At 38.8% G+C, this 12,934-nt stretch overlaps 1 protein-coding gene across 1 annotated transcript; it reads left to right on the top strand.

The window, feature by feature from the left end:
- The first annotated feature begins 1,239 nt into the window (after window positions 1-1,239).
- LOC111917013 (uncharacterized) lies at window positions 1,240-4,097 on the top strand. Its single transcript, XM_023912659.1, has one exon. It carries the CDS (start codon window positions 1,255-1,257, stop codon window positions 3,964-3,966), a length of 2,712 nt encoding a protein of 903 aa, XP_023768427.1. The 5' UTR covers window positions 1,240-1,254; the 3' UTR covers window positions 3,967-4,097.
- Window positions 4,098-12,934: the final 8,837 nt, after the last annotated feature.

The raw sequence follows: 12,934 nt of genomic DNA on the forward strand, positions 1-12,934 counted from the left end.
ATCCAGGGGAAAAGGGCTTACAAATTACATGAGCTCAAAGAAAAAAGGTCATAATGTCCAGAGATGTTGTATTCTATGAAGAAGCATTTCCATTTCAAATGAAGCAAGATGAAAATACAATAAAGCTAGTAATGCCTAATATCAGAGTTGAAGATTTATGTGAAGATCATCATACTTCTGTTCCATCTTCTAATGATACTTCTCAAGATGAGTTTTTCACAACACATGAAGATGATTTCTTACCTTCAGATGATTATGATCCAGATCATGTTGATATTGGTGATGATGATCAAGTCAATACCAATAATAATATTTCTCACTCTTCATCTCAATCGCAAAGTTCTTCATCTTCATCAGATAATGCTCCCAAGAACAATACCAGAACAAGAATAAAACCCGTTTGGCATCAAGATTACATAATGCATTGCATAGTAGATAACAATCAAAGTTCAAAAACTTATTCTTCACTCCATTATCCACCTACATTCCCATACATACAATCTGAGTTACTCACAGATTGTCATAAAAGGTGAAAATGATGATTTTATTGCCTTGGTGGTTTATGAAGATGATGTTTTGATAACAGGTCCAAGTTGAACCTTCATGATATTCATCAAGGTGCAACTTGAGGGTAGGATGTCAATATTTATCATGTGCTAATCACGTGCTAATTATTCTGTTATAATTCAGTTAGAATTAGTTAGCTTGATAGTTAGTTTATTCAACCATAGTTAGCTCATTTATAGTTGTTATAAATGGATTTCTTTCATTGTTGTAATGAGTACACTGATAAATACACAAACTCTTACATCACAATTCTCTCTTTACAATTCATATTTCATATCTTGAAAACCTTTTCTTTCAAAAAAGCAAATAAATAATTCCTTCGTGCAAACAACAATGAACGGGTTCTTTCAAAACTTCAACTGGTTTCATCGTCCCTAAAAGAGTTTTGTTTCCTATATCTTAATATCCTGAATTTGCTTTTAATTTTTGAATTTAAGTTGTGATTTTGCTTTTGCTTCAACTATAAGCTTGATTTTGGTTTTGGTTAAATGTGCTTTGCTTTTATGATTTATTTATGAACGGGTCATCGATTCATTGTGACAACTTAATAGTTAAAGACTGTTAATCGTTAAAGTTGACCGACCATAGATCAAAACCAGTCTATATCAAAATCCAATGTAGTTTCTTTCTTGGAAGGTGTCAGTTTGACCCACTCCCCACAATCCATTGACCAATTAATCACACTATATGACTATAAGACAAAGCATAATCAACGATCAACCATCACTCATTCCAGCCATGAATCCTTCACTCTTTCCATCAAAAATCCTTTCCATTCCCTTCATCACCATCACCATCTTCATCCTTATTACAACAGTCTTTTCCTCAACTAAAACGATCTCCTATTCCGATCACTGCAATTCCTTCGTTCCTGAAGCCATTCCGACCACCATCACATACACCCGATTCCCATCTCTCAAAACCTTAACCAGTCATTACACCGGTGCTCAAAACATTCTCGACCCAGATTCACTCTCACAAAGATTCATCCAATTTAGACCCATAAATAGAATCTTCAAAACAAACACCTCCAACACATACAAAACCCAAGCTCAATTAACTTTCGCTTCATCAAATATATACCATTTCCAATCTAACCATTCACGATTTGATCGTCCATTGGTGTTTAACTTAGATGGGTTCTTGTCAGTTTCCACAAATAAGCTTTGTATGGTTGGATCCGCACGTTGGTTTTCCAAAAAAGGTAAACGTTTGAAACTTGATGCTGTTCTGAAGCTTAATTTACCTAAGCTTATGAATATAAATACTAGCTTAGTCGGTGGAATCTTGGCGAGTTTAGCTTCGCCTCATGATTCCGATTACTTTGAGCCGATTTCATTGATGGGATTCCCTGAAGTGGGTCTTTTGAAATACAAATATTCGTTGGTTGCCAATGAAGATTGTAATGGGGCAAACGGAAACGAACATTCAGTCGCTAGGATGGAATCTTTAGACTTATGTTCAAAGTTAGCGTATCAATTCAAGATTTACCGGTTGGAAAATCAAGGTATTGGGTACCCTTTTTTGTCGTTGTATGGGTTTCAGTGTTCATTGGAAGAAAAAAAGTTGCGCTTTTTAGTAGAATTTCAAAACACAAGTTATCCCCGTTGGTACCAATCTTTCAATCCAAATGTAACGTTAATTGGCGATGGAACATGGAATAGAGCAAAAAACGAGCTTTGCATAGTAGCTTGTCGTATCTTGAATCAGAGTGATCCTTTGGGAAGTGCTCATGTTGGAGATTGTTCGATCAGGTTGACCTTATGGTTCCCTGAAGTTCGGTCAATCAAAAACACACATACCACCGAAGGTCAAATTTGGTCAACCAAGAAAACCGATGATGTCGGGTACTTTAAACCAATCAAGTTTCAAAGCTTTGATCATAGTTCGGAGAATTACGGGTCAAAGTATGAGTTTACAAAATTGGAGAAAGTAAGACAAATTTGCCCTCGAGCAGATGTTGGTAAAAGGGAAGGGGTTGTGTACCCGTCGGGGTATAGTCGGGATATGACTTTTGACATGTCTGTCAAGTCCAGAAACATGAATTCCATGGGTTATGCGTTTCCGATCTTTGTCGGGAATCAGTTCTACAACTCGTATGAAGCTTTGGATTCAAATTTTAGTCCATGGCAGGCAGACACCAGTCCGATGAACATAAGCTATGAGATTAGCTTCCGAATGTTAGCTAATTCAACATCGGAATCGGAAAGCGGGATTCCGTCGTTATCGTTAACTAAAAACGGTAGAGTTGAGATATCGGCAGAGGGGTTTTATGATAGTGAAACGGGAAGACTTTGTATGGTTGGTTGTCGAAATCTACCTTCATCCGAGAAGAACTCGAAAAATGAGTCTTTCGATTGCGAGATTCTCGTGCAATTCCAATTCCCGAGTACCAATGGGAATAATGGAAGTTTTTTAATCAGGGGAAGCATAGAAAGCTTACGTGAAAAGACAGATGTTTTGTATTTCGACAATTTAAATGCCGTTTCTCTCGCTTACACTAAACTCGAAGCCATGGAATCGATATGGAGAATGGATTTGGAAATCATATTGGACTTGATTTCACGGACACTTTCGTGTCTTTTCATCGTCCTTCAACTCTTTCATATAAAAAAGAATCCCGAAATGATTCCATTGATTTCGGTTTTGATGATGGTGATTCTTACACTTGGGTACATGGTTCCTTTAGTGTTGAATTTCGAGGCAATGTTTTCAAACACTCGTTACCCTCAAAACATTCCACTCGGGGGTAGTGGTGGATTGCTTGAAGTGAATGAAGTCATTGTTAGGATAGTGACAATGGTAGCTTTCATTTTGCAATTCCGTCTCCTCCAATTGACATGGACTAAAAAACTTGGGAATGGTGATAAAAACGGAAACGGAAAGAGTCATTGGAATCATGAGATATGGACTCTGGTACTCTGTTTTCCGGTTTATATAGTTGGTGGATTGATGATGTTTCTAACGAATTGGAAGAACAATGATTATATTATCTCAAGTAATCGATCAATCTTGGGTGATTTGAGGTCTTATGCGGGGTTAACACTAGATGGATTCTTGTTTCCACAAATCGTACTTAACATTTTTCAGATTTCAAAAGGGAATGCTTTGTCTTATTTGTTTTACATAGGGAACACTTTTGTTCGATTACTACCTCATGCGTATGATCTTTATAGGGGTCAAGAGAACATAAGTCACCAGTTTCATCGGTTCTATCTGTATGCAAATCCAGGAGCAGATTTCTACTCACCTTCTTGGGATGTGTTCATTGCTTGTGGAGGTTTTGTGTTTGCAGTGATCGTGTTCTTGCAGCAACGTTTTGGTGGTCGATTTATGCTTCCAAAGAGATTCCGGGAGACTGTGGGGTATGAAAGGGTTCCTGTGGTAAGCAATGAGTAATTGATCAATCAAAGTTTCCAGGGTTTGTAATAGTTTTTCTCTTCATGACAGAGTATAATTTCCACTTCCTGTAATAGTTTTTCTGCTTACTAAATACTCAATAATATATGCATTATTATGTTTCTAGTCAATTCTAGATCTCAATTCGTAGATCAAACTATCGAACTGTTTGCAAAAGAAACTAGTCACAAGAACGATATGTCGTGTGTTATTACAAAAAAATGTATAAAAGAGAAACGCTACCCAAGTGTAGCGATTATGTTGGAAAATGATATAATATTTTATAACAAACTTAACAATTATCATAAAATAAATAAACTTAATGTGTAAAATGAATCTCCATGTCAAAAGGCATGGGAGTTATGCTCGTTATATAGTCGAGATAATTACATATAAACCTCTCAAAGAATAAAGAATCAACATACAAAGGTAATACAAATAAGTGTAGACTAATATCCCCCCTCAAGCGACACATAGTGGACCAAGGCGCAACATGCGACAATACTGCTCAAACTGCTGACGAGGCATGCTTTTGGTGAAGATATCCGCGCTTTTGGTGAAGATATCCGCAACCTGAAGCTTGGTTGGAACACTAAATACCTTCTATGAGTGAATCAAATGACCCCACTCCTCTCCTATCAACATCTTCTTGGCCATGTTGACGGCTCTTCTAATGCCCCGCCATCCTCTGTTACGGTTGATAACAAGACACCGTGAACCCGGAGTTTGCGGAGTAGCAAGCCGCGGACCAATGCATCCTCATTTTGCTTCAAGCATCTCTTATCGAAGAGGCATTTTCCGATGTGGTGGGTCTCTCCACCGCCCGTGCAGTTTGGACGGCTCTCGAGTCTGCCTACGGAAACTCTTCTATCAAGCGGGTTCAAAATCTTCATGATCAACTCCATCTCCTTTCTAAAGGTACCGCTTCTTTTTCGGATTATGTTCGCCGTTTTATGGCTATTTGTGATCAACTAGCGGCCATTGGTCATGCAGTTGATGAATCAGACAAATTCCATTGGTTTTTATGTGGTCTTGGTGACTCTTTTGAATCCTTTTCTGTGGCGATTCGTGTGTCCCGTCATGCTCTGTTACCATGTGTAAATGAATCTCATGTCAAAAGGCATGGGGGTTATGCTCATTATATAGTTGAGATAATTACATATAAACCCCTAAAAGAATAAAGAATCAACATACAAAGGTAATACAAATAAGTGTAGACTAATACTTAACAATTATCTTATACACGTTATTAATAGAAGAGTGTAGATTCCATAAACATTTGGGGTATTATGTAAGTTGAGATATTTTTTCAAGATCTATATAAGAGTACAAGACCAAGATGTACGGTCACTACATCCCCATAAGAAAAATGTTGTTCACCATGTCATCTCGACTACATGTACACTACCATCTATAATTACCACTCAACATTATTTATTTATTTATTTTTATTATTTTAATATACAAACACATGCATTCATTGGCTAGCTTTTTGTCTGTTTGGAAAGGATGAATTATGTTGAGCATAATCAAACGTAACAAGCTCCACTCCACATCACACCTACTAACCCTTAAGGCGGTGTTTATAAGCGACACACAATCTCCATAGAAAGGAAGTGTATCATTCAGAATATGTATATATTAATCATATAGGTTTACCATATATTCCTCCTGTAATCACTTAATTTCCTTGTAAACTGTCTATAAAAGGACCATATTTCTCTGTAATAAACACGATTTAATCATACATTCTCCTGTAACTTTATATGAACTTTATATGGTATCAGAGCTACTCATGCTCCTCTGAGCCTTCACGATCCCAAATTCCAGCAACCATCACCAAATCCCTAACCATGACCACCATGGTCGAAATCACCACTCATACACACTTCCCCATCAAACTTACTTCAGCTAATTTCCCTATTTGGAGAAAACATGTCCTCTCCACACTCATCGGATTTGATCTTGACAAATTCGTCAAAGATTCAATGGAGAAACCACCAGCAAAAATCGACAACAAACCAAATCCTTTGTGTCAACAATGGTACCGCCAAGATCAAATCTTACTTGGTGGTCTCCTTGGTAGTTGTTCTGAAACCATTCAACCGATCGTGTCTTCTGCAGAGACATCCAATGAAGCCTTCAACATCTCACTGAGAGTTATGAAAGTGTCTCTTGATCTCATATCATTTCTCTTAAATCAAAACTTGCACAGAACCCTAAATGTTCTAAATCCATGGCGGAATTCCTTCATGAGATGAAAGCTATTTCGGATGAACTAGCCCTAGCCCAGTTGCCGGTCACTGAAGAAGACCTAATTGTGCACATCCTCACTCAATTAGGTGAAGATTACAAGCATATCACCGCTGCCATCAAAGTGTGAGACACACCGCTTACCTTCTCGGATCTATTCGCAAAATTAATCGACTATGAACGATCTCTCCAGGAACAGATTCCAACACCCACAATAGCTACAGTGAACTATACCCACAAGACATCTACTCGACCCAATGGACGTGATTCATGCAATAATTCACGACCCAACACCTTTGGTCCACGAAACCCCAGATCATCAAAAAATGGGCCTCACTTCAACAATAACCGTAACTACATGTTTTGTCAATATTGCTCTATTGCAGGCCACGAAAAAAAAGATTGCATGAAATTTGCTAGGTTTCTCATAGAAAATAACATCACTATTTCCCATACATCCCAACCGTCTCCAACCATAAACCACTCAGCTGCTACTCCGGCTTCAACAACTCCACCTTGGATGTTTGAAAGTGGTGCATCCCACCATATAGCCTCCGACCGGTCCTCATTGCACACTCTATCAGACTATGGAGGGCCTGAGGAAATCGCCCTTGGTAATGGTACTACTATACCCATCTCTCACTCCGGTTAATCCTCAATTTCAACTCAATCTCGATCCTTGCAATTAAAAAGTGTTCTCTTTGTTCCCCAATTACAAAATAATATTATTTCTGTGGCAAAACTCTATAAATCTAACAATGTTTCGGTTGAATTTTTTTCCCATCATTTTTTGGTCAAGGATCTTCGCACGGGGGCACCAATCATGCGGGGAACGAACGTATATGATGTTTACTATGCTGCCATCACTTCTCTTCATTGTTTGTCACAAATAAATTCCACTACAACTTCCACCAGATCGCTTCTCTACTGGCATCACAACTTTGGTTATCCATCTATTGAAGTTCTCAAGAGTTTACTTAATACTTTAGGCATTTCTTACAATAAAATATCCAATACGTTATTTCATTGTGATGCATGTTCTCTTAATAGAAGTCATAAATAGCCTTTTGGAGCAAACTCCTTTCATGTATCCAAACCTCTAGAACTTATATACTCTGATGTTTGGGGACCAGTTCAAACTTCCAACGATGGATACACTTAGTATGTCATATTTGTAGATTTTCATTCGAAATACACCTAATTGTATCTCATGAAACGCAAGTCAGACGTTGCGGTCCTCTTTCCTCAGTTTAAAACACTAGTAGAAAAATATTTTTATACCCCTCTTGTGTAACTCTTCTCACACAATGGTGGAGAATATGTTGGTCTTCACTCATGCCCTCAACAAAATGGTTTTTCTCACTTTGCTACTCCTCCACATACACCAGAACAAAACGGTATCGCTGAAAGGCGTCATCGACACATCGTTGAAACCGGTCTCTCTCTCCATCACAATGCAAAATTGCCTCTCTAATTTTGGTCTCATGCTTTTGAAACATCAATACACTTAATAAATCACCTTCCCACTAACATTCTCAATTCTCACTCCCCGTACACCAAACTTTACAACACTGCACCCACCTATACCAAACTCAAACCATTTGGCTACCTATGCTTTCCATGGTTATGACCCTATGCTGCCTCCAAACTCCATCCACGATCAGCCAAGTGTCTTTTCCTTGGCTACTCCGATGCCAAATCAGCCGACAAGTGCTATGATCCAACTACACAACGCCTTTACCATTCCCGATATGTTGGGTTCGTTAAACATGAATTTCCCTCCATATCAGAACTCGAAGACACCACTAACCTACCAATAGCAGACTCCTTTACATCTACCATCTCGGTTTCCCCACCAGACTCTACTCCTTCATCTCCACCACCCACTACTTAACATCCCACCCCCACTAGCTTCCCGTCTCAAACTCTCATATATAACCTTAATCCCTCACAGTCATCTTCATCACATGCTAATGTATCCAACACAATACCACCACCCTCCCCAACTCCACCCTCACCAGATCCTCCCACACCAGACCCCCCCCCCCCCTTCACCACAAGCTGTTGACCCCCTCCCCACATCTATCACCATACAACCTCCGTCCTCACCGCAACCAGAAACAAAATTCAAAATATTTCAATCCAAACCTCATTAACACCACCACCCTTCACCCTCTACCATTAACACTTGAACCAACTAATCCAACTCGGGCTCTTAAAGACCCAAAATGGCGAAATGCCATGGACACAAAATTCAACGCACTAATTCAAAATCAAACTTGGGAACTTATCACGCCACACTCCCACACTCCTATTGGATGTAAATGGATATTTTGTATCAAAAGAAATCTCAATGGCTCTATTTCAAAATACAAAGCATGTCTTGTAGCTAAAGGCTTCCTTCAAAAATATGGAAAATATTACTTTGACACCTTTAGTCCTGTCATCAAACCAGTCACAATTCAAACTATTCTTTCTATTGTTCTATCCAACAACTGGCAGTTACGAAAACTAGATGTCAACAATGCCTTTCTTCATGGGACACTTCATGAGGACGTCTTCATGACTCAACCACCTGGATACATCGACCCCAAATTTCCTAATCACATCTGTAAAATAAAAAAATCTCTCTATGGCCTAAAGCAAGCACCTCGTGCTTGGTACATAGAACTCACAACCTCCCTACTTCAATTTGTATTCTACAAGTCTCTCGCCGATGAATCTCTCTTCACATATCAACATAACACTATCACATGCTACTTCCTAGTTTATGTTGACGACATCGTTCTCACCGGAAATAATACAACATTTCTAAATCACTTTAATCAAGCCTTGAGCAACAAGTTTAGTGTCAAAGATCTAGGCATAATTCATCATTATCTTGGTATTGAAGTCATTCCTACCCCTACTAGTCTATTTCTCTCCTAACACCGTCGCATCCAGGACATTCTCCAGCAATTCAACATGGATGGTGCTAAGGATGTACTCACACCTCTTAGCACCATAGAACTATTGTATCTAAATGATCCCTCTCCATCTATAAATGCCACTCCTTACCGGAAACTTGTCGGCTCCATTCAATATCTTGCCTTCACCAGACCAGATATATCATTTGTTGTCAACAAACTCTCTCAGTCTCTGCATGCTCCGAGATAGACTCACTTCCAAGCCTTAAAGCATGTTCAACGGTACCTAAAAGGCACTATTAATCATGGTCTCTTTCTCAAACGAAACTCTCCACTCACCATCTCGGCCTTCTCTGATTCTAATTGGGGTAGGGTCAACGATGCCGGTCGGTCAACTACAGCTTATGTTCTCTATTTGGGTACCAACATTGTCTCATGGAAATCCACTCGTCAAAAATCAATCTACCGCTCCTCCACTGAAGCATAATACAAAGCCTTAGCTAATGCGTGTGCTGAGCTCATGTGGATGAAGAATCTCCTTAAATAAGCTCACCAAGCCTTTGGCAAAGAGTCCATTTCTCAACAACAGGTCCAAAATCGGAGTCTCCGATGGATCCTCCATCTTGCGGAGGCGTATAAGCGACACACAATCTCCATAGAAAGGAAGTGTATCATTTAGAATATGTATATATCAATCAATTAGGTTTACCATATATTCCTCCTATAGTCACTCAATTTCCTTGTTGTAAATTGTCTATAAAATGACCAACCTTCTCTGTAATAAACACGATTTAATCATGCATGCTCCTGTAACTTTATAGTGTTCACACAGTGGACATGTATGCCGCATCCACATTTCACGCGTGGGAATCCTCCCATAGCCCCAAAGCCTAAAGAGAGACTTGTGGAGAGACACGTACACAGAGAACCATTCATCACTTCTCTCGTCTAGTCTATCTTCGTACACATAGAACCAGTCATCTCTTTTTCTTGTATGGTTCATCTTCTCAATCTAGGGTCTATATATTTTTGTTGTATATTCAAGTTTATAGCTTGAGAAAATATTTGAGAGTATTCGTATATTTGAGAGTATTAGTATATCTTTCCCAATAATAAGGTTACATAATCTTGTTGATGTATCAAACAAGTTCTTAATAAAATATTTGTTTAAGTTGGGAATTACTGTGTTCATATTTTCTTTGATGGTATCAGAGCAAAAGGTTGCTCCAACGGTGGTGTTTCAACTTACGTTGTTCCCAAGGTTAGGTTATTTTATCGTTCTTTCTTCTTTTCTTATTTCTTTTGTGAATCTTTTAGATCTAACACAAAGAGTGTCAATCTATGGTTATGATTGTGGATCCTTGGAATATTTGACGCTTATCGATGTTGATTTAAGGTTCCACCTTCGATTTTTTAAATCGTTTTGGATTCCTCTTATCTGCTTTCAAGTTCTCTGTTACCGTGAGCTTCTATCTTGTTATTGCAGGTTTACCACTCGTCTTTGGATTGGAACTCTCGAACCAAAAGGAACTCTACGATTTTTTATCTTGTATATTGGTAAAACCCTCATGTCTGCTAGTCTCCGATTAAATCTAATAGAGAACAAAATACAGAGCCTAATAGTGTCATTTGTTACCTTGGTTTTGCGGCTAAAAGCCCGAACCAAGTTGGTACTTCAAAAGTGGCTAATTGACTTTTTTTAGCCCTTCTTGTTCTCTTCTTTTTTTTTCTAGATTGTAGATGTGGGAGAATTTGGTTGTCTTGAGTATGCCAGTTATTTGTTTGTTGATTGACTTCTTTTTTTTCCTTACATGCTACATGTGTATCATATGATATATTTTTTTCTATTACTACTTCTATTTGTCTTGGAAGTCGTGTTTGGAAAATCTTCATTACTACCTGTTAGTTTGTGTTTATATTTTAAAAATGGTTATTCCTCCTGGAGTGGCGGTAGTTCTAACAAGTTTGAAGTAATTGATTTCAATGATCCTCTTTACGTTTACAAATCCAATAATACTATTACCACCTTGGTTTCATTCAAACTCACTGGTACATAAAACTATCAGATGTGGATAAGTGTTATGCTTAGATGCTTAAAACTTCCTAATAAAGTAGGATTTATTGGTGGCACTCTTGTCAAACAAAATGATGATGCTAGAAAATCTTTAAAAAGGGAATGTGTTATTGGGATATGAAGTCTTGTCCAACATGGAGCACTTAAGTTACAATGGAGCATGTGACAAAGGAATGTATCATTTTAGAAGGGAATGAATCGTCTAACAAAGGAACGGATCATATAAAGGGGGCTTTGGAGCACCTGGAAGAGGTTTGGAGCACTTGGAAGTGATATGTAGCAATAGGGGGACCTTGTTGTGTTATATAATATGTAACATCCATAAATTTTTCATAAAATTTAAACTTTTCAAAAGAACCATTTTTCTCTAGAAGTGTTTACAAAACCCATTAATTCCAAAACATTATTTTAAAATCAGAACCTTTCTCAACATAGTTTCCAAAACGTTCACATTATCAGAGTTTCTAGAAATCATAAGTCCAATATCCTCAAGCCCTCAGTGGCCCTTCGCGACCCTCAACTCATATCTGGATTGCTCCAATGTACTCAAGCCCTCAGTATGAGTCTAGTATACCTACCGGGTCCTCAGTTAGTATCTGGAATGCTATTAAGCCCTCATTATGAGTCTGGAATGCCCTACCTACCGCTCAGCTCATATCTGGAATGCTTTTGAGCCTTCAATATGAGTCTGGCATGCCCTGCCTGACCCTCAATTCATATTTTGAATGCTCTAGGGTTTGTCGGCTATAGCACGAAGCAGTACAACCTCAATCCAACATACTATGCCGACAGATAATAACATATACAAATAATTGTGCAGACAGGATTACAGGTAGTCCCACCAATCAACTAGACTAGCATGCAATAGTATATCATACTCAACATATCAGGAATTTCAGGTTATCCAACCAATGGGCCGCCCTTGGTGCCTTCAACACGAAAGTATAGTGAGAAGGACTCACCTCGAACTGCCGATTACACAAACGATCCCTAGATACTGGCTGCTAGATCCTGAACCGCCACATTAAGACAACACCCCATCAATAGTTGATTCCATGAATAACCTCTAACTGCATATCCGCTATCACACACTCGCTAAATAGATACCAAAAGGACAATCCATCAACATCTAGTCGCTGACTCATACTACGAGTCCAATTCAGGGTAAAAGACCTTTTTACCCTTCCTCAAGCTTAGCCGAAAGCTAAGGACCAAACTAGACGACAAAAGGCCCAATATCAAAATAAACTCCTTAAGTCCAATTAGCCTTCACTCAAGAAGATCTATCAAGCCAAAAGCCCAAAGCAAAAAATCCCAGACGGCCCAACACAACCCAAAGAAAACCAAACCTGAATCTTGATCCAAAAAGGCACAAATTACCTCAAGGCACACACTTGGCCTAATTTTCCAAATTGGTCCCAACTACTTATTGGGCCTTATCCAATGTTCGATCCTCTAATTATCCCAAAACACAATTATCCATATAGTTCATTAGGGCCCAAGTATCAAAGCCCAACAGATGGCCCAATACCCGAAGCCTAAAGCAAAGGAGGCTAAAAACAGTTGCGTACGCAGAGCGTACGCCGGAGGTACGTTCAGCGTACACGAGACCTCACATTGACCATGTTACGGGAAGGCTGACCAAGTACATGGGGCGTACTACTCCTTATGCGGGGCGTAGCCTCGCAGATCCAAAAGTCCAATATGTGCTTAATGGCTTACGCACTTAAGCCCA

Source organism: Lactuca sativa, chromosome 9 (assembly GCF_002870075.4).
Source record: "Lactuca sativa cultivar Salinas chromosome 9, Lsat_Salinas_v11, whole genome shotgun sequence".
In the NCBI taxonomy this organism is placed as follows: Eukaryota; Viridiplantae; Streptophyta; class Magnoliopsida; order Asterales; family Asteraceae; genus Lactuca; species Lactuca sativa.